This window comes from Dreissena polymorpha, chromosome 2, assembly GCF_020536995.1.
Source record: "Dreissena polymorpha isolate Duluth1 chromosome 2, UMN_Dpol_1.0, whole genome shotgun sequence".
NCBI classification, from domain to species: Eukaryota; Metazoa; Mollusca; class Bivalvia; order Myida; family Dreissenidae; genus Dreissena; species Dreissena polymorpha.
Window position 1 is genome coordinate 51,566,029 of NC_068356.1, and position 23,587 is coordinate 51,589,615.

General features: G+C 35.0%; 3 protein-coding genes across 7 annotated transcripts in view; 1 reads left to right on the plus strand and 2 right to left on the minus strand.

Annotated features, from left to right (window-relative positions):
* The window catches only part of LOC127867026 (uncharacterized), a 259,849-nt gene that overhangs the window by 30,984 nt on the left and 205,278 nt on the right, over positions 1-23,587 (minus strand). The gene's annotated exons all lie outside the window — the stretch shown is intronic.
* LOC127867016 (uncharacterized) overlaps positions 1-23,587 on the minus strand; it is a 489,213-nt gene that overhangs the window by 15,117 nt on the left and 450,509 nt on the right. The window lies entirely within an intron of this gene.
* The window catches only part of LOC127867021 (uncharacterized), a 443,681-nt gene continuing 435,836 nt past the window's right edge, over positions 15,743-23,587 (plus strand). Inside the window, exons 1-8 of one of the 2 annotated variants that reach the window (XR_008043221.1) lie at positions 15,743-16,196; positions 16,685-16,780; positions 18,621-18,869; positions 19,947-20,124; positions 20,423-20,535; positions 21,925-22,288; positions 22,851-22,955; positions 23,221-23,343. Coding sequence is in view for 1 of the 2 variants with exons in the window: in XM_052407947.1 (XP_052263907.1) it covers positions 15,746-16,196 (451 nt within the window). In the remaining variant the exon portion in view is untranslated. Of the gene's footprint in view, positions 16,197-16,684; positions 16,781-18,620; positions 18,870-19,946; positions 20,125-20,422; positions 20,536-21,924; positions 22,289-22,850; positions 22,956-23,220; positions 23,344-23,587 lie in introns of those variants that run through there. The other variant, XM_052407947.1, reaches the window with a different exon arrangement.

Sequence of the window (23,587 nt, forward strand, 5' to 3'; positions counted from 1 at the left end):
GGTAGCAGTTTGAAGGAAAAACATCCTTTCAAGCATATATGTATACATTTTCAATGTGGCACTCTTCCTTTAGTCAAATTTGAGTTCAATGCTAGGGGTCCCACATTTTTCAAAATGAAGCCTCTACATGAACCTTAAAGAAGTCACTTTCGATTTCAAACTTTGAACAATAAGGTTAAAAGCGAAATACTTTTAGTAATACATAACCTTCGCGTTTCACGTAGGATTCGTATGCGTAATAAATTAATAATAAATCCTTACCATAAAGAACATACTTCGAAAACAATAGTTAATTATAACATAATATTTAGTTCGAATAAACTAAACACTTCGTTATAAGACGAACATCTCCAAGTGGTTACTTCCCCTCGATAACAGAAAGGTTAGACACCACTAACACAGTCTTTTAACGTGTCTACCTCCGTGTAATCTCAGCCGTAATAGACACCACGTTCCGATAATTGATTCGAATATTTCGATTTTAAAACTAATGTTAATAGTATTTATTTATTAAATATAGTAACTTGTCCGTGTTTTACTGTAAACTATGTTTTAAACGTTAACGTTTGAAAAGAAAAATGCACACACATGTGCATAGTATATAAAACGCTCCATACCGAAAATCATTCAAAACTTGAGGGAAATTATAACGTGTAAATGCAATGGCTACCGTTTACCTGTTTGGGGGTTGTAACTTCGACCAAGTGTTTGATTAAATTTCACGATATCATTTCTCAAAGGTTCAATAGTTCAATCGTCATATGAAAGGTTGGTGTGAATTAAGCTTGATGTCGTTCAAGAAAGGCCGTAATCATTTTAACAAACTGCATCTTGTATCGTCCTAGTCACCGATATAAAATTAGTTTTATTTGTAAATCGGGGCTCTTTCTATAGTAATTTAGAGCAGACAATTTTATAATATTCAAGCGCGTGGTTATTTCTATAGTGTTGTGACGTAGGGCTATTTCAACTGTATTGTTTTGCTGTGGTATTTCGATAAAATTGAAGCGCGCTGTTCTTTCTGTTGTATTGTAGCTTGGGGTTCTTTCTGCAGTATTGTAGAGTGGAACTCCTTCTATATTATTTTAAGTAGCGGCTCGTTCTGTAGTATTGAAAGGTGCGGCTCTTTCTGCGGATTTGTTCTATAATATTGTATGATATTGTTGTTCTATAATATTGTTACACATGACTATTTGTGCAGTATTAAGTACTGTACCCTTTCTGCAGTATGTAGCGCGGGCTTTTTCCACAATATTGTATCGCGGGGCTCTATCTGTAGTATTGTAGCGCGGGACTCTTTCAATAGTATTGCAGCGCGGGTGTTTTTATAAATAATTGTAGCGCGATACTATATCTTTAGTATTGTACTATATCTATAGTATTGTCGCTCGGTGCCCTTTCCATAGTATTTTACAGCGGGATTATTTCTATTATATTTAACCACGGGGCACTTTCTATAATAGTTAAATGCGGAATTATTTGCATAGTATTTAACCGCGGGGTAAGTTCTAAAGTAATTTAGCGTAGGGCTCTTTCTATAGTGTCCTAGTGTGGGACTCATTCTTCAGTATTTTAGCGCGAGGCTTGTTCTATAGTATTGTGGCAAGGGGGACTATTAAAGCGCGGGACTCTTTCTATAATCTGTAGCGCGAAACTTTGTCTATTTTATATCGCGGGACTAGCTCGATCGTATTGTAGCTCGATGCTTTTTGAATAGCCATGTAGACTATTTCTATCAAATTGAAGCGCGTCGATCTTTCTATAATATTATTAAGTGCGGGCTTTTTGTTAAGTATTGTAGCGCGGGGTATGTTCTAAAGTATTGTAGCGGATGGCTCATTCTTCAGTATTTTAGCGCAGGACTCTTACTTAAGTATTTTAGCGCTGGATTCTCTCTGTAGTACTGTAGCGTTTAGGTTCTTTCTTTATAAAGTATTGCAGCTTGGAGCTTTATCTATAGTATTGTAGCCCAAAGCTTAACAATGTAGCGCGGGTTGCTTTCTATAGAATTGTAGTACGTGATTGTTTATATAGCATTGAAGTATGAAACGTTTGCTACAGTATAGTCGCGCGGAATTATTGCCATAGAAGAGTAGCGCGGGGCTTTTTATATAGTACTATATAGCGCGAGATATCTTCGTTAGCATTGTGGCGGGATTCTCAATTTAGTTTTTTAGCGCTGGGGTCTTTATGAAGTTTTGTATCTTGGGGCTCTGTCTGTATTTTTATAGCGCTGGGCTTTTTCTACAGTATTGTTACATGGAGCACTTTCTTCAGTACTGTAGCGAACGGCTCTTGCTATATTATTGTAGCGTGTTGCCCTTTCTGTAGTATTGCAGCGCGGGACTATATATTATGTAGTATTGTATCGCGGGGCTTTTTCTACAGTTTTTATCAAGGGGCTCTTTTTGTAATAATGTAGTGCGGGACCCTTTCTATAATATTGTAAAGGGAGGGCTCTTTTCAATAATATTGTAGCGCGGACCTCTCTATGTAGTATTTTAGCACGGGTATCTTTCTATATTATTGTATTGCGGGGCTTTGTCTATAATATTGTAGCGCGGTGCTCTTTCTGTTTTATTGTAAAGCGAGCCTCTTATATAATATTGTGGGGCCGAATTCTTCGTATACTATAGAAGTTTGAATAATATAGTAGCACGGGATTTGTTTCTTTATTGTTGTGAGGCGTAGATATTTTCATAGCATGTAGACGCCTGTCTCTTGATATAGTAGGATTGCGCTTGATTCTTTCTATGGTAGTGTTGCTTGGATCACCGTGTCCAAAATTGTAGCATGGGGCTCTGTATGTAATATTGTAGCTCGGGACTATGTCTGTAGTATTTAATCGCGGGCTCTTCTTTAGTATTGTAGATTGCAGCTCTTTCTGTAGTATTGTAGCGCGGGACTCTTTCTGTAGTATTTAATCGCGGGGCTCTTCTCTAGTATTTTAGATTGCAGCTCTTTCTGTAGTATTGTAGCGCAGGACACTTTCTGTAGTATTGTAGCGCGGGAATAATTATGTAATATTGCAGGGCGGGCTCTTTCAATAATATTGTAGCGCTGATATATTTCTATAATATTGTATGGCGGGAAGCTTTCTATTATAATGTATAGCAAGCTTTGTTTCTTTAATATTGTTGCGCGAGGCCTGATATGTAGTGTTGTAACACGGGACTCTGTATGTAGTATTTAAGCGAGATAGTCGTAACGTACTCTTTTAGAGCTTGACTTTTCAATAGTAGGGTAACACGGGACTCTTTCTATAGTATTTAAGCGTGATAGTCGTTAAGTACTATTTTAGAGCTTGACTGTAGCGCGGGGCTCTTTATTGTATATTGCAGCCTTTGCAGCATTCAACTATTAAAGTAATATTGTAGCGCGGAATAGTTTCTGTAGTATTGTTGCATGTGGAACTTTGGACCTTTGGGAATTTCAGTAGTACTGTTTATCGTTGTAATGTAGCAATTTGCTTTTATGCAGGCCTTTCGCGTGGGATTATTGTTTAGCATTTTAGAACGGGGCTCTCTAAATTGTAGAGTAGCAGCTGAATCTTGGTTTATAGTGTTTAAATATCTCGGGTCTTTTTCTGAATCATCGCACATCGTAAAATAGACTTTAAATTGTTATCGTGTCTTTCTGAACATTTTGTGTTTGCAAGCTGACCGATGTAACTATTATCGTACGATTTGAATATAATTATTGTTCTTATGGTCTTAATAATGAAATGCATTATGGCAAGCACGCTTCAATAATTTATAATATAATTTATTTGAGATCAAGCCTTACACAATATTTTAATCGTTTAATTACTACAAATTTGTTGTATTAAGGTAGTGCACCTCTAATGATTTCCCGCGTTTTATTTTACGATCATTGCCGATCTTCAATGATCGGTTATTTCCGAGAGATGAATTATATTTTTTTCAAACTTAACATTTTGATGTATATTTACGTAATTCCTTTATAATACAGTATTTTCACAATAATTATTGACTTTGATCCAAATATCATCTGAAAAATACGAAAAAAATGTAAACGTGATTTCGCGATTATGACCTTCGAAACCGAAAGTGGGCGAATAAAACATGTTTTCGCGAGACTGCACGGAGATGTCACGGGACAAAAAAGGACGATTTTCGACTCGTTCAATGAGCCAACATGATTCAAAATACGTTAAACTTGACCATTGATATTCTTCTACCAGTGATAATGTACCTCAAAGTGTAAATGAGCCTTGGGAAATCGGGAGTAGACTTGTTGAATGGGACGTTCTTCTCTCAAATTTACAATTTTGTAAAGAATGTGGACTTGGACCGGTGCCATTAACAACGTTTACAATACAAGGAGAACTGTAGAAAGGTTTAAGTGGTTTCCTATATGTAAAATGCACAAATCATGACTGTGGTTATATCAATACAGCGGCATATGGCAAGACCTACTGTGAACCGTCTTCTCAGGGTCGAGCAGGAATGCCATGTTTTGTTGTCAACACGAAGCTTGGCTCTGGTAAACAGTTTTTCATATCGTAATAATACTCATAAATGAATCCATTTTAACCCTTTCAGTGCTGGAACCGGATTTTAAAGGCCTTTGCAAACAGTTTGGATCCAGATGAGACGCCACACAAAGTGGCGTCTCATCAGGATCCAAACGGTTTGCTATTCTGAGAATATTCTTTGAAAAAAATCGAAGAAAATGCTTAGTTTAGAAATTCAGCAGACGACATTTTAGCAGACGACAGAATGCAAAGGGTTGAAAAATGTTTCTGTATTGGCGTGTCATATGAAAAGAAGCCATTTGGGCGCCTTTTTTTTAAAGGATAAAATCACCTTCCCGGTAAATAACTTACTTACGACCACTTGCTTGGAAGTCTCTTAGTCTAACAAAGGCGCTAAATACTAGTATTCCTAGTGCTGTCTATAAGGTTATATAGATAATTTTGAAGCCTCGCCCAGTTTCTTAATTACGTCCTCACATAGTGCGTTTTTATTTCAGAACTGAACTCATTGACAATGAATATTATTCCTTGCTCTTTACAGCAATGATTGACAGCCTAGGTGGTCCTAAACGGGTAAACAACATGTTGGCAACGCTGAACCTGAAAACTATTTCGGAAACAAATTTGAAAAAAATGGAGAAAAGGGCAGGGGACGTCATAGAGCAAGTATCGGCAGAATCAACACAGGCTGCAGCTGAAGAGGCATACCGGAATGAAATGGAGTATTTTCATTACCTGTACTTGTATAGTCATTACATAAAATAAAGATGAAATTAAGTTTTATTTAAAGATGGCAAGCTAAGCAACGTTTATAAATTAATTTATATAAGGTCATGTGACTTTTGAACCTACTATCATGACTTTTATTAGTAGCCATCAAAATTAAGACTGTTTTAAAATTGACGGCCATGCTGGTAAAACTTTATGTCAAGCCAGTGATGTTTTTCTTCTTTATTCATGTATAATAACATGTGCATCATGATGTATATTATCAATCTTCAGGCTGGTAAAGTGAAAAAAATAATTTAGAATGCTCCAAGAAACTTTAAATGACATGTGTACTCTTCAGGGCCGTAGCCAATCAGGAGACATTGGAGGTGCAAGCTGGTATGACTGATTTGATAGAAGATCTTGGTGTGTGCCCCTTTCCAAACTCTTCACCAGCACTTAAGTAATACACTTTAAATTAAAATGTAGTGTATATATAGTGTTTTTATGTAATAACATATATTTTCCGCAGAAATAGCCTTTCAAATGAGTTTCTTATATACTTATAACAGGTATTTATTTTCAGCCAGCATATTAGCAAGCAGTAATGTTTGATTGTTTTACTAAATATTTTATTTATTTAATAAATAGACATACGCTGCAGGACATTCCTGAAGATGATGACTGGACTGATATTTAGGAGGATGAGGTTCATGGTACTACCAACAGAAACATTCCTGACACATATCTTAATATAGATAGCAGCAGGTAGAATTTCTTTGAAAATTGAATTTTGTTTCCTAACGCTCATATTTAAAGATCACATCAGGGAGTTGTTACAGCGACTGTCCTTACTTGAGTCTTTAAAAAATTATGAGAAGCACGAGATACACTGTGCATTCATGTATTTTTATGTGTGTTTGTTTATTCTTTGGTGTTTCATTGGGCGCAGTGTGTTACTTCAGTTACTTCTCTTACTCAAGTTCAAAATCTATAACGTTCAATAGGTAAATGTCTCCAGATGTTCAGAAGAGTAGATAGAAATTAATACGAGTAAAGTTGATAATTAATAATAATACAGGTTGTGTTTTGCTCCACTTAAGGTCAGTGAAGTGTAAATTTGTTATACATTTTAAAGTTAAACAATTCTGTTGATAGAATAAATGTGTAAGAAGCCACAGTGGCCAAAACTCGGACACTGTACAGATTAAACTTGGTATTTATTACAGCTCAGTGAAATGTTGCCTGCATTATAACATGTACAAGTAAAATATTTTATTGATAGAACTCCAACAGACACAAGATTGCCTCCATCCCCCCCATCTCACAAGCACAAGTTGCCGTCTTCAAAGCCAGACAGAAAGGCGAAAGTTCGACTTCTACCCAAGTACCCTTGTCGTACAAGATGTGGAATGTCTGTTGCAGTCGACACAGCTTGGCAAAAAAAGGGATTCGACTCTTTGACCAGTAAGTACTATTACTTAACTTTGTTTGTATTGTCAGGGACCTCTGTGGCTTACGAAAGGTTGGTGGTTCTACCCGGTTGCCTGCTCGTGATAAATTCACTCCCATTCGTATGAATGAAAATACAATGAAGCGAGGCATGCTAATTGTATTCCTACAAATGATTCAATGCACAATTTGCAGCATCATGTGCACATTATTTGTATAACCTTTGAATCACATTACACAGAGGCATTCCAGTATTTTTACATTTGTAAATGTGTTTGATTTTACAGCACACACGTTCTTTATGTCGACGGACAAGTCAGCTCGTCAAAAAAAGTGGTGAAAGCAATTGTCGGCCATAGATTGTGTGGCCTATGCAGCTGGTGGCGGCGAAAAAAGCCTGGGCAGAAAGTTCGCCCTCACAGGTGTGTCAGGAATCATACTGGCAGTGCTCGAGCAATGGAGGCCACTAGTGGTGTGAAAGGGGTGAAGGAATTGTCAGAACAGGGAACACCAGTGGAGTACCTGGAAGGGGATGGTGATAACACCCTGATTTCAAAATTAAAATCCGACCTAAATGTAACAATGAAAAAACGCTTTGACAAGAATCTTGTTGTTAAAAATTTCACCAAGAGTCTGTATAAACTTAAATCTGAAAAAGGTATGAAAATAAGCAAAGCCACAATTACTCATCTAGAAAAATGTCTGAAGTATGCCTTTTCTAAGAATAAAGGAGATGCAACAGGAATGGAGGAGAATTTGAAAGGAATTGTGCCACACCAGTTCGGTGACCACAGCCTATGCCAAGCACGCTTTTGTGGCTACAAAAGAAACCCAACAGAAAAATACATCCACCGCAGTCTTCCCTACAATACTTCCCTTCATGTTGACTCACTACGTGAGGGACTTCAAGATTTATTCAAGCCTTACACTACACATGCGCATCAGTACATTGATCTGGGGTCCAGTCAGCAGTGTGAACACGCTAATAAAGAGGTAAGTAGTTATTGATTTATTGAATGACTGACAAACCAGACACTCAGACTCATAGGTACACGCCCAAGTTCTAAAATTAATAACAAATAGTACTGCGGAATAAAATCATTACATATTATTATCATGTTAGTAAGCATAAGGTGTAAAACAAGGGAGTGTAGTAGTTGTCTAATATTAAATGCTACAAGTTAACGTGTCAAGTATTTTATAAAATTACATGTCACACTTTCAGGTCACACTGAGAGCACCCAAAAGCCACCACTATGGTAACTCGTGTAGTCTCGACTACCGTGTACATGCCACAGCAGCCTTTGTCAATGAAGGAAGACACTATATCTCCGAGGTACTTTGTTATAGTTGGTTTTCAACATGTTGAAGTTCAGTTATTATTTGTATGCCCCCCTTCGAAGAACAATGGGTATTTTGTTTTGCACATGGCTGTCGGTCCGTCTGTCGGTCCGTCCACCAAATGGTTTACGGATGATAACTCAAGAAGAACGCTTTAGCCTAGGATCATGAAACTTCCTAGGCACATTTATCATGACTGGCAGATGACCCCTATTGATTTTGAGGGCACTAGGTCAAAGATCACGGTCAAGGCCACGTTTGGGGGGGGGCATATGTCTCTGACCACGGAACACTTGTTACAGTGTATTATTATAGTTGGTTGATACAATTCGTTTTCACAGTTCATATAAAAAACAAGCATGTAATCCTCAATCTACTCTGGACACTCTGCAATGAGAGTTTGTATTGTCTTATTTGATTCAGTATTATATTATAAAGATATGGAGTAATTCCAGCTTGGCAAATGGTGTGTTAGCTATGTTTGGAGTATAAGATGTCATTAATCAAATAGTTTTATACAATTAATAATCAGGGTGGGCATCATAGCTTGAAAAATGTTGTTTTTATAATTTTATTGATTTCAGATTGCTGTTTATCCAGTTCTTGTTCAAGTTATTGTTTAGTTTTACATGCCTGATGTCCAAGCTTTGAATGAGTAAGTAATAAATTTGTACTAGAGTTGAAAAGGACTCTCATATATATATATATATATTAAATACTACTTGAAATTCATTTATTATAAAATATCAATGAGCAGGATACGCAATAGGTCACCTACCACAGCGAACATCAAATTGTTTCATTAAAGTTTATACAAGACGATACATTTGTAAAGTAAAGCAGTATTTCTTCAGAATGAAGAGTGTATAATTATCCAAATTGTGATATTTTCAATAACAGTAAACTTTTACAAACATGTAAGAACAAAATGAAATTGTGTACCTTTTAATTTAAGTGAAAAATATTTAAAAATAGGGTTACAAAAAGCTGGGTCTCTCTCCGGGAGTGCATACAGTAACCCACGCAGACAAGTGCTTGAAGAGACGCGAACCATCTACAAAAAGAAAGCGACTTGAAAATAAGATAGACCCCACAACAAGTCAGGGCGTTAAAGAAGCATTGGAAGGAGACATGTATCAGTCCGGTAAATACTGTTGTCTGTAATTTTGTGTTATTCGTTAATTATATGTGATGTTAGATAAAGCTTCTTAATCTTTATGTATCATATTTAGCGATTACAGGAGATTGAACAATTTGGGACTGTCGTATCGATCCAAGTAGAAATAAACCTAGCTGAGAATGTGTATCAATTACTTTAGCAATGATGCATATTTCTTCAGATTGTAAGCACTTACTTCAAATTGTTTGTTGTGTTGCAGGCATTGGTCACGAGGAAAATGTTGACACAGAAACCATTCCTGACCCTATACCAAAGGCAAATTTCAAACCTGTAAAGGTCAACGGGGAGCCAACAGTCATAACTTTTGACTTAGAAACAACTGGTCTGAGTAAGTTATTCTTTACAATTGCAACATTATATGTGTTAGGCACTGGATGATGTAGGTTTGACCCTCACACGGCGTTGACTTTTTCAAATGAGGAAGTCATCTAGCTGTCTTACCGGAACAGTGGTTTTACCAAAGTGTCCGCTTGTGATTAAATTTGATGGAGGTGACAAGAGGGGTCTTCCTCCGCAACAAACTGGAAAAAAGTGATCTTTGAATGTATAAGTGTAGCGTTGAATCAACAAAAGATAATAACTGTTTTGTACATCCCCAATGGACCTGGAGCTAGTGGCTATTGTCTCATACATTTCTTTATAGTTTTTTTTTTCAATACTATTTCCAGTTGAAGGAAGAGTGTTACCCCAGATAACACAGATTGCTGCCACGGAATTGAAGTCGGGGTCAGAGTTCCAAACATATATTAAACCTACTATTGAAATTGGTAGAGAAGCCTCCGATATTACAGGGATAGCCATGGTCAATGGCGAAATGACGGTTAATGGTGAAGTTGTGAAGTCAGTTCCAGTCAAATCAGGCATTGAGCAATTCATCACTTGGGTATCCAGATTCAGAAATGTGTGTCTTATTGCTCATAATGGGAGACGATTTGACTTCCCTATTTTGGTTTCCATTCTTAGGAAAGGCGGCAATTTGGAAAAGATATCTACATGTGCTTTTACTGATTCAATGTCTGTGTTCAGAAAGTTATATTCAAAGCAATCACTTAAGCAAGTTGATCTCGTGTCAACCCTCCTAGGTGAGACATATGATGCTCATAACGCCAAAGCAGATGTTGTCGCCTTGGGAAAACTAGTCCAGTTTGTGAAGCTTCCAGCTGGGGACTTGATGGCTCACAGTTTCTCACCTCGTACCGTGTCCATGAACATGGACTTCAACAACGCAAAGGCATTAAACTTACCAAGTTTTAGCCCGCTAGTGTCAGCTGGTATTTTTAAAAGACCAACTGCTGAAAATATTGCTGGTTCGGGATTACAACTGATGCATCTCAAAACATTACATAGTCGTGGGGGCGAAGATGCGATTCGAGACGTATTTAAGATGAACAATTCGGAAGGCCTTCCAAGAGTGTCATCCAACAAGAAAGTGCTCGAAGATGTTGTTCCGAAAATAGCTTTGTATTTTGAAAATCAACAAGCAAATTCGTTCAATTAATATCACTCGCCAATATGCTTTTGGACACTCATACCAAGTTTCAATGAAATCCGCCAACCACTTTCAATACTCTGGACACACAAAAAGCATTTTTTTCAAGATACAAAGGGCCATAACACTGTTATTATCAGATGGTGTACAATGTCATTTGGCTTGCATCCTCCTATTATCGATATATATACTCATACCAAGTTTCAATGAAATCCGCCAAAGCACTTCCAAGATATTGTCCCGGACGGACGGAAAGACGGAAGGACGGGCGAACGGAAGGACGGACGGACAACACCAAAACAATATCTCTCCGCCTATGGAGGGGGATAATAATTGTGTAATGCCAAGAACTTTGACAGTTGAGTATAACAGAAGAGAGGGAATGACATTGATAATCTTTGCTTTTTAAGCATAATGTTTGATACTTGTATTCTATGTTACCTATATCTGATGTATATACCTGTATATAGAAAGTCAATGTAATTGGATATATAGTAATAATTTATTGATCTAACATAGGGAAATTTCTTTATAATATGTGTTATTGATAGAAGCTTTTGTCATAGAAGATAGTATATATATTTTGGCTTGAATTGTGAAAATTTTGGTACTTCAGCGTCTGTCGATATAGCCTCTTCAGTTACAGTTAATAGAATCAGATATGCGTGTATGCTAAACATAATTTCTTTGGATAGCTTAATAATACTGCTTTCATTCCTGCTCAATAGTTTTACATAAAATATGTTGAAATTTTTATAAACATTCTTCAATTTAAAATTAAAACAACTTTATGGCTAAATTGGGTGATATTCTGCTAAAAAATATGAACCATGCATGTTGCAATTTTATTTTTATTTCAAAAAGTAAACGGTAAATCTGTCTATTTCTTGGTATTTAAGCTGTATATAGTGTTTCTATAAAAACAAAGTTTTAAATATGACTTAAATGATACTATTTTGAATTTTATGACACTTTATTTTTAACCGACCCAATTTGTACTTGGCTGTAATCACTCATATTTCATGGCGCTCTTCCATAGATAAAAATTTGTAAAAAATAAATGTCTGTAAAAGAATACTTATTTCATCTTGTTAATACTTTTAACACCTTTACAGCATCTGTACACACCAACTGCATGCCCATATTTGGAAATTTAAATGAATTATGGAACTTTTATATACCCCAGGGGTGAAAATAAACTGGACAAAAGCCGAGCGTGGGGGTGGTTTTGAAAAAATCGTTTTTTTTTTTTAAAAGCATGGAAAGCCTTCCTACAAATTTGCATGTAGTTCGGTTAAATGATGCTGATTAAGAAAATAATTAATTAGATTATATTTGGATATGTGCCCATTAGAGGTGCGCTACCTTAACTTTGGTAAATCATTATAAAACACTATTAAGTGCATTATTTCATATTGGCATTTATTGGATGAACTGACATGTCCTCCTGAACGGCATTACCTTATTAACTCGTGACGTTCGTGTCCTGTATATTTGTAATTCATACAATTCAAGAAAGCTTTGCCGTAACCTGACTACTAATAAATGTATTGTATGACAAACACAAACTGAATGATTGGTGTGGTACTGTAATGTAATGCATACTCATAAATACAATATGCTTCTGATCCAGAGATATCTGCATAGTGCAGTTTAACCTATATGTATAAAACCTCACTGTGATCCAGAGATATCCGCATAGTTCAGTTTATTCTATATGTATATAGGCCTAACTGTGATCCAGAGATATCTGCATAGTTCAGTTTGGCCTATATGTATATAGGCCTTACTGTGATCCAGAGTTATCCGCATAGTTCAGTTTATTATATATGTATATAGGCCTTACTGTTATCCAGAGATATCTGCATAGTTCAGTTTGACCTATATGTATATAGGCCTTACTGTGATCCAGAGATATCCGCATAATTCAGTTTATTCTATATGTATATAGGCCTTACTCTAATCCAGAGATATCCGCATAATTCAGTTTATTCTATATGTATATCGGCCTTTCTCTGATTCAGATATCTCCGCATAATTCAGTTTATTCTATATGTATATAGGCCATACTGTGATCCAGAGATATCCGCATAGCTCAGTTTATTCTATATGTATATAGGCCTTACTCTAATCCAGAGATATCCGCATAGTTCAGTTTAACCTATATGTTTATACGCCTTACTATGGGAAAACCCCATTGTAAACAACTTTCACTAGCGAGTGAGCTAACTATACCGCTTCTTGCAACGCAAGCAAATAAATATGCATCCATCTCATACTGCCTAGTCAAATTTATGGAATGCGACTGTTTACCATTATATTACAGAGCATGCGCGTTCAGTTTTGAGCTGTTGAAATTTCCAATAAAATTACCCAAACGAGTGGCAACGTATTTTTCTTATATGTGTGCGTAAAATCTTAAATGCACAAGACAATGTGTATACACCGTTGAATTTATTGAAATGAGTCGTACTGATATTTATAACAGATTCATGTAAATTAACATTATTTAATATGTTTTATGTTATATAAAACAATTTAAGTTGTTTAAAATATGTTAACATATAACCATTAATAAAGTTTAAGAATTCAACTTTGCATATTTTAAATAAAGGGATTTTTCCAAAAGTATGTTTTCATTGTCATATCAATCCAGTAGTTAGCAAACCACTACATTAACGTCTGTCCGATATAATGATGCCTGATATATTTATTTAATCGAGGTAGGCCATATTACTTGGAATCAAGTACAAAATCGTCATTTCTGGAACAATATAATAAGCTTCAACCAAACAACAAACACAGACTGGCCTGTGCAGTCCGCACAGGCTAATCAGGGACGACACTTCCCGCTTATATGATATTTTTTAGCTTCTAGGAAGTCGCTCCTTACCGAAAATCAAGTTAAGGTGGAAGGTGTCGTACCTGATTAGCCTGTGCGGGCTGCATAGGCGGGTCTGGCATGACACTGTGTGCACATGTATTAAGCCCGGTTTTCTCAGAACACAACTCATATATAAACAACATATAATGCATATAATGCAGTGACTTAAGAGTTTGGCGCGTATCGTCGTGTTCACGTCTGGTGACGTTACGTCATATATTTACTTCCGATATTGTCAACAAAAGAAAACGCTATGTGAAATTTTGTGTAAAATCGTTTATTGAAAAAAGCCTATGGCCGAAATATTTAATAAATGAGTCACTATATCAAGTTTAAAAAACAAACAGTTTGATACCAATAAATAATATATTTTAGAAATAAAACACACCAACAACCACAAACAACGTATTTCACAAATATTAAGCACATGATGTTATTATTAACATAGCGAACATCAAATTTCATATTCATTCCGGCTAAAGCTGCTACTTTGCAGCCTGTTTTATTTGTGTTTCTTTTAAAATAAGGACGTAGGTGTATGATTAACAAAAAACAGCAATCCTCGCCGCTTTTTATTGTAAGCCACATCTGATGCGATAAACAAAGATCAGACCGTAACACATTATTCTCTACATATTACACACCAGAGCGACAAGCAAGCACACACATACATACAACAACATATATACGGGCCGTGTAAAAAAGTGGGTTTAAACTATTTACGTAAAGTGTCCTCACAGATAAGCTTATGCAGTTCGCACCGGCTCATCAATGACCAAACCTATATTATGATATTTTCTGTTTAAATAAAGTATCTTCTTAGCCAAGATCCAGTTTAGGCGGACAGACACTTTACGCAAATGCATTTAAGCCCCTTTATCTCAGATCGCGGTTCATATTGATTTTAAATTCGGGTAAAAACTTGTGTGTGATAATGAGTAGCTATTGTTACATATTGAACGAAATGGAACAAGTGCGATATGCCGTTTGTAATTGATACTGAGTATGTATTTAATTCTCAACCGTTGACATTTAAAGAAAAGTTTATCTTTATTAAACAAACAGGACAATTTTTAAATATAATTTCCTAGAGTGTATATGCGTGCAATAGGATGATTCAATCAATGAAAATCTCTTTACTAAAGATGTCCATAGTTCGCCTTTCAAATATACTGTTAACATATATTATTATCCATATTTTACCATTATTCGTTGCATGAGAAAAAACATTATTTTTTATTATGATAATTAGGATTATAATAATTATAATTATGATAATAATGATGCTGATAATGGTGATGTTGCTTATGATCAAACCACATTAGAGGAAAAGAAAGAAGAGCACGAACGAGATGGTAATGATAACGATGGTGATGATGCTGATGAGTTTGATGATGATGATGCTGATGATTACGACGACGACGACGGCGACGACGACGACAATGATGATGATAAATTCATAATGATGATGTTGTTGATGTTGTTGTTGTTGATGATGATGATGATAATGATGATGACATTGTTGATGTTGCTGTTGATGATGACGATAATTATGATGATGATTACGCCGACGACGAAGACGGCGACGGCGACGATGATGATGATGATGTTGATGATGATGTTGTAGTTGTTGTTTCTGCTGCTGCTGCTGCTGCTGCTGATGATGATGATGATTATTATGGTGAGGATGATAATGTTTTATTAAAATAATTAGTCGTAGAAGTAGTATAAGAAATGTAAGTATGGCGAAGAAGAAAACAAAACAATACTGGGATCATATTAAATAGCGAGTATATTTAGTTAAATTGTGTATTATGAAGCGCCTTAAAAGCGCCTTAAAATTTAAATTATTTGATCAATCATTATTTAACAATTTAAAACTGTTACATGACATACATTTTTATTTTTTTTATCGCAATTGTCATAGTTGTTAAGCTAACATAAACTTCTTCATTCGGTGTTTATAATGTATCGATCCGTGGTGTGTATCCGTATGTGTGTATTTATAGTAACTGGGAAAATAATAAAAGTAGTTTTGGTTTCGATTTCATATTTGTCACATAGACTGATATTAATCAAATTTAATACATTGGTATTGTGATTTGGACTGGATATATGGATTATTTATATTGAATTGAAATCTGGAATATTTTTCAACTAAACTGATTTCAATATATATGCTCCTGTGTACTCATGGCGTCCGGTGAAAATAATGCAAAAGCGATTATATTTTATGACAGTGAAGGCGCAAACGAAAAGTCTAAAAAAGAGGCAGAAACATTGAGGTTCTTTATTGAAAAGAATAGTGGATACAAATGTCAAACCGACGATGAAATAAGGATTGGCGGACCCGAAACTACCGAAACTCCTCTTAAAACCATTAACAATTCAATAAATACGAATGACAGAATCATTATTCTTATAACAGACCAATCTGCTTCAAAAGGATGGTTCACATTTGAAGTTTTGTCTGCATTAGAAAATATTATTGTCGAAAATCGAATGCGACTTTTGGTCGCATACAAAGGGAATCGACGTGAAGATGTTGGGTTTCTGAAAACTGGATTGCTGTCGTTGACGCCCAAGACGTTTGTCGACCTCAATAAATGGCAGAGATATGAAAGGCTTCTCAAACAACTAAAAAGTAAGTATGACCTTTTAATTCATACCTTATGTTTAAACGAATCAGCAAAAGTTCTCAATGTCAAGTAGCCTAAAGTAAACTTTGTACATGTTTTATAACATAAATACAGCCAAACGATTGATACTTCTTTTGAACATTTAATGAACATTTAATGGTGAAATCAACTATGTCCTCAATATACATAACTATAAATTGACTGAACGCATTAAAATATACCATGGGATATTGTGTAATGCTGCTAATGTTATTATTTTGAAATTGGCAACACACATAAATTTTTACCAATTTTCACATATTTTTGCTTTCACCCTGCGAATTGTTAGAAATTGTATTAAAACAAAACTCTTTTTTTAATCATAATAATATGTGTATTTAATAATACTTAATAATAGATTTTAATTTTGTATTTGATCTGATAATTGAATATAATTTAATAACAGATGGTATTTGTGTTTGCGATCTGACCAAAGATAATATTATTGTTCCAGCTCCAGTGTGTTTGGACGAAGAATTACCAGCGGGAAACTTGCATCTTGGCTTGGTTCATTCCCACTTATCCGGCTACATGTGTTATGTTGCTGAAGGTAAACTCGTTTTTCCCCATGCATTTTGTACATACTCATGTAGTCCATAGTTTATATGTTTTGTGTACATTTTCGATGAGACGTATTTTGATTACAAATAACCACCATAAGAATATTAAATTTGAAAAAGGATATGAGTCACAATTGCCATGTCTGTCATATGTCTACACTATCACTGTTTTCAAAAGTTTACCTGTTCAAGATTGCAGTATGGCTAAATGTTGTTGAATCTCAAAGTCTTACATATTTTTTAACATTAAATATATTGCAAAGTCAATTAACTAGATTTGCCTATAACACACCGTTTGTTGCACAAGGCTAACTAGACATTTTGAGTCAACTTATATGGTGTTTTATTGCGCATAATGCGGTATGAATGCTTATCAGTCCTTGGGCATTGTAACCAATGACAAATTATGGGATGAGGTATGCGTCATAATAAGGTATAAGGCATTATGTATGATTTGACAAAATGACTCATGGTACATTATGATGCATGCGCCATAATTCGCCTCTGGTATGGTGTGTTAAAGCTTGTCGTTTTAATAAAAAAAACATAACTAATAAACTCTTATGGTAATCCTTTTTTATCCAAAGGATACCTACTTGCTCCGTGTTTAGTTTTATATCATCATTCCTATGAAAAAAATATTATTTAGCTAAAAAATGCATCTAAAAATGTTTATATTAAAAGTAATTAAAACAAATTGAACTGCCATTTATAACGATTAAATTTAGTTGCGTTGTGCTAAGAAGTTTTGTCGATTTTACATTTAAATATTTCGTAAATAACTCTGGTTCAAGTTACAGGTTCAGTCTTTCTATGTGTAACTGCAGCTACCGGCATAATTTGATTTGCTTTGAAAATCAGACCAGGTGGGCGGTTGTAATTAAAGAAATAAAATTTATTAAGAATTGACCTTTTCGGTCCGCCCGTGCGTCCATTTGTACGTTCGTCCCGAAGTTTGTGTTTTTTAATTATATTTTTGAATCCTGCTCATTATCATAGTCAAATGACTATTGTTTTGATGATCGTAAAGAAAGGCGGCTGCAACGAGCTTTTGCTAATTTGTTGCACTAGTTGTTTCCTCTGTAAAATATATAGTCCCATTAAGCTTGTGCTTCGGCCTCCTGTTTATTATTCGATTGTTTTGCCCTCAAGATTGTACAGTTAAATGACCTCAATGTGGAGATGATTGTAAAGAAATGAATTTATTTACGAGGAGGTATGGTTAAATACGGCCCTTTTGTTGTTTATGCATCTAATACTATACAGTCCCATTAAATGCTTGGAGGGGCTTGCACAAACTTTCCATCTGTTAGGACCTTAATATTTTGATGATCTTTAAAATCGGAACTTTTGCAGCAACACTATTGTACATGATTAAAGCCTGTTTTACAATTATAAAATATATGGTCAATTGGCGCTTGTTTTTTCAAGTCCTCTTTCACTAGTTGGATCTCACACGTTTGATAATGAATTAACTTTATGTGTAGATGATCTTGATGAAAGTCATTGTAGCTTAAAATAGATTCAGCAGATTTATGGATGTTGTTCTTGTATAGAAAATATTAGCCCGAAATTGTATGTTATAAACTTCCCTTTAACTCTATTTGAATCTTGATAAAATAATATAGTTGAATAACTTTAATCTGTATATGATCCTATATAAGGGATTGTTGAAGGTACTGTTATTAATATTGTGCATGTGTTCATCATTGTTTAATCTTGATGTTCTTTAAAAATCGTTGTCCTTCACAATTCGGAATACTCTTGCCTATTCGTAATATGACACTTGTAATCTAACTATATCGTTATATGAGCATTCAATCTTTTTAGAGTTTGCAAAGAACAAGAATTGGTCGGAGAAATGCGATGATTACAGAAAACAATATAAACTAATGATTGAAAAATTTCTGCTGGTTGTACCAAAAACATACACTGTCCCACAGCAACTTCCATCCGATTCCATCAGATTCAACAGCAGACATTGTCATTTCGGATGTGGATGCATTTAAGTTTGAGAGAATACACGCGGGTAACAGCAGAGGATATGTCGTTACAATCAACAAGATAAAGCACGCGAACGTAAGTATATAATTTCATTAATAGGTTTAACGGATAAAAATAATTAAATCCGATCAAAAATAGAAAACTCAATTTTCTTGCAATCGAGTTAAACTGTTTTTCTTTTTTTTTTAATTGTCAACATGTTTGTGCAAACTGGTATCATGTATAATTATATAAATACTTACAGCATGCGCACACGTTTTACAAAGATTTTAGAATGCTGAAACATGCATTATATTTTTATGTTAAATATGGTTATCATAGCCGAGGGAAATGTGTGATTAAATTATATATTTTAATTATCAGCGACGTTGATATAATTTTAGTTTCGTGTTTCATCCTTTTGAAACAAATGAACGTGTTATGTTAAGACAAATATGTATGTGCTGTTTCAAACTGTATTACCATCTAAGAAATAATTTCAAACTCTAAAAGGATCAACCCATGTTGACATGACATGTTGTGAAGAAATCTCTGAAATCCCTAAAAAGAGGCGAAGGTCGTGATATTTCTTATGCATTACGCCCATACGCTAGGGTTGACTGATATTATTAAACATGTGTATATGTGTGAGTTGACATTTATATTGGTATCATAACTGAACTTGTGTTTTTTCATACCTGTCAGATATAAAATAAATACGAAGCCATATTCAGGACATATGTACTTATCCGTAAACATTCGAGACAAGTGCTTAATTGTCCCCTACCGGTGAAACCGAGAGGACTTATGGTTTGCGCTCCGTCTGTCAGTCTGTCTGTCAGTCTGTCTGTCCGTCTGTCTGTCTGTCAGTCTGTCAATCTGTCTCTCAGTCCATCACACTTTTCTGGAAAATGCGATAACTTTAAAAGTTCTTCATATTTTTTCATGAAACTTGAAACATGGATAGATTGCAATATGGACATTATGCACGTCATTTCATTTTGTTCCTACGTCAAGAATTCTTGTTGCTTTGACAACAAACACTATTCTTAAAATGGTGGAATTTCACCAGTAGAGGACCATATTGCTTGGCAATCTCTTGTTTTTTATCCGGTGGTCGGTTGGCCAAGCCTAGCCACTTGAACTTTTGCTTGTATCAGCTTCAATTTTCAGAACGAGGTGTACGTTTGTGCCCAGGTACCAACAGTGCTGACTGCCATATCTCATCTTTCAAAGCAGCATCTTGGCAGAATTAATGTTGCTCTTGAGCATCAGAGATTCTGCCAAGCATATAAGCAGATAATCGATGCGAATGGATGGGCTGACTTCTTGGAAATAATCCAATGTGAAGGTTTATAACGTTAATATATTATGACACAACTTGACAAGACAAATATAATAAGAGGGATAGATCTATACAGTTCATGTCGCGATTGAAATCCAGTCGCTTAAATATAATAGTATTGTTTTATAGATGAATTTGTCTGGAAGCATATATCGAATATTCGGTTTAGTAATATATTTTGATGCGAAGTGAATTTGTAACAATACCTCTTATAACCCATAATGTTTTGACGATTTTAAGAATAATTACTATGAATATGTTTACTGATACAATGCAATACGATACAATGAAATATATATTTTAGATGAAAACTATATTCCTGTCGCGTTATGTAAGGCTGCTACGGCAAACGCTGACAAAACAGCTGTGAAAGGAACTGCTCAAATTAGAGCTGGAGTTATTTCCGATATTAAAAAGGTCAGTGCCCACAAAGGTAGCCAACTAGCAAATTCAAATGTTTTATCACAGGTGTATTTGATGTGTATTTTGCTTAACAAGCACACAGTTTTATTATTTACCAATACTTGATATGTTTACTTATATGTAATGTGTATATGTTGGTACACATAAACATAATACTCAGTCATGTCACTTTACCAAGAACTTCACTATAAAGTAGGAGTTAGGACGATAACCTCGTTTTTCCATTATAAGAACGGCTAAAATGTTCGTTTGCAATTAGATAACAAAAACAAGAGAAATGCCTACATGGACTTAGCTAAATTCCTAAAGCTAAACCCTTCACAAATGCAAATATCATATTGACAAAATATATTAGACAAATTAAATAAGTTGTAATTCTATTGTACATTACATTACCTGAACAATATTAAACACTTTATTATTGAACACTTGTCTGGGTTTTGTTAAAGCGGGTATATACGATTTTGTCAAATATTTATGCATTTATATAAACTGTGTAAAAAACGTATTATATATATATTTCAATATAAATTAAAATAAAAGTTAAGAAGAACATGTGTCGAAAAATGCGAAATAAGCCAGATATTTAATTCTGAAAATGAAAACGGCTGTACAGCCGAATTCGCCAGCATGTATACCATACATGTACGATGTGCATCTAAACTTAGTTTAAGGGTTTATTTGAATTCCTGCAACGATATCTATTCATACGACACACGAACACTATCTCCGATCCTAATACAAAGACGAATGCTTCGGTTATTGTAGGAAAATATGTACGTCATTATCGGCTCGGGGCGCTAATTTGTCTTTGCTGCATTTTATGAAATTCGGCTTAAATGTATAATTTTTCTTGCCTATTTTGTGTTATTGGAACATATTTTATCAATATATTACAATTAAACACATATAAAAATCGTATATACCCGCTTTAAGATAATATAGAAGATATTTGTTGGATTCGATGGATTATCGATTCTGATTCACAAGTGATCATAGAAAATAATATTTTCACGAGTGGCACAGCCACGAGTGAAAATATATATTTTATATGATCACGAGTGAATTAAAATCAATATTCCACCGGACCCAACAATCTTTCTTTTTATTTTATGTTTTTTTTCACAGTTTATATAAATTATTTAAGAGTTAAACTAAAGAATTTCGCTGGGAAAATGACGTCATTTCGTCAAAAAATGACGTCATTTAACATAAACAGTAAAAATCACCGATAATTTTCACTGATAATTTTCATTGTTTGAAACAGTGAAATTATCAGTTTTAAATCACTGATATTTCTCTATAAACCACCGGAAAGCATAAAATAAAAGACTAGAAAGTAGAGGTTTTAATTTTACACATTGACATCCCAATTTATTCCAGGAGAGTGTTTTCATATCCTGTTTTGATATTGATAACGATTCTCGTGACGAGATTGCACGAGAGCTAGATAAACATATTATTCGACATGAACGCGCAACAGGGAATTCCAGCAGGCTCTTAGAAGTTGACAGTCGAACAGGCTGGATAATAGTTATTGTCTCGAAGGAATCACTGAAAGCCGGTGTGTTTTCATTTAATCTCATGAAATGCCTGACTGCTGATGTTGATGAAGGCAAACTGAGAGTTCTGCTTGTATTGCGCAGCGGTGTGAATATCTCAGATGTGCCAAGGTTTGTTCGATGGGTTACATGCTTCAGCGAAGATGAAAAATCATACAAAAACTGGATTGTAAGAACAGTTTCAGGTAATTAGTCTCAGTAATAGAGTTATTCATAATTATGACACCATACAGCCAATTAACTATACTGGACTTATGACTAAATGTAACATCTTGCTTGTGTTTTAAATCATGCCGATATTATAACGCGCATATATCGTTGCTGCAAATCTTGGATCCGACAAAATATGTACTGTATATATGTATTGTATAGAGTGAACATCATATATAGATACAGTGTTTGTATACAAATAGGCGACAGTAAATGGGTATGTCACGTACATATGATACGATAAACATTTCCCAATAGAAAGTGTGTACAACTACTTTATATAAACTAGCGCATAATTTGCGACTTGCTCTGTGGAAAGGTAGTTTAATGCATGTTCATAGAGTGTCCACAAAGATTAGCCAGTGCAGTACGCACATGCTAATCAGCGACGGCACTTTCCGTTTAACTTGAGTTTTACTAAGAATAAAATTGCTCTAAACGCCAATTTAATAACAGCACAAACTGTCGACACTCTACGCACATGCGTTTTAACCCATTTTCTAAGAGCGCGACACATGTATATGTGGTTATTTACAGGAGCACCTGTAGATATTGGGAGGACACTTCCAGCAGGGGATGTAATCCCAGGCTTATGTTGGACCTATGTCTTGAACCACCTGAAGATTATGCTTACGACCAGCAGTAAGTGTCAGTGTATACGGGGCTTTTATTAGTTCTGCAGCGTAGATAATGGTTTCCGTGCTACGGTTAATTATTATTATTGTCAAGTTTATAAATCACCTGTGTCTTTAGTTTTGAAAATACCGAATCGTCAATGGGTGTTTTTTTTTTGGTTTTAATGTATTGAAGGAACTAATTAACACGCAAAATACAACAACGTACGTACTGTATTATAATTAGACATAATTGTTATAAAATACAGAAATATAATGCTATGTTTGTGTAGGTATTTATAAAACAATTCAAGAGTATCTAACGAACAAAGACCTAAACTGCGGGTGCATCCGTCAACTAAGAGTGGTGTGGGTCAAGTCGTGGAGAACACCCTAGACGTGGTTGCAAACAAAAGGAACAAATGGTTTTATAAATACAGTAAAATATTACTATAGTAAGTTAGTATTTTATAAAATATTAAAGTGATATGCATACGTTTTTGTATTCTATTAAAATGCATAGTAATCATATCATTAGCAGGACCAAACGTGTTTTATTTGTCTTTCCATATACCAGTGGTAGTTATGCAAATATGTTTTCAGCGGTGGGCGGCGTAAAATTGCTAACAGCGGTCCGATAAAAGTTACAACAAATAGCCT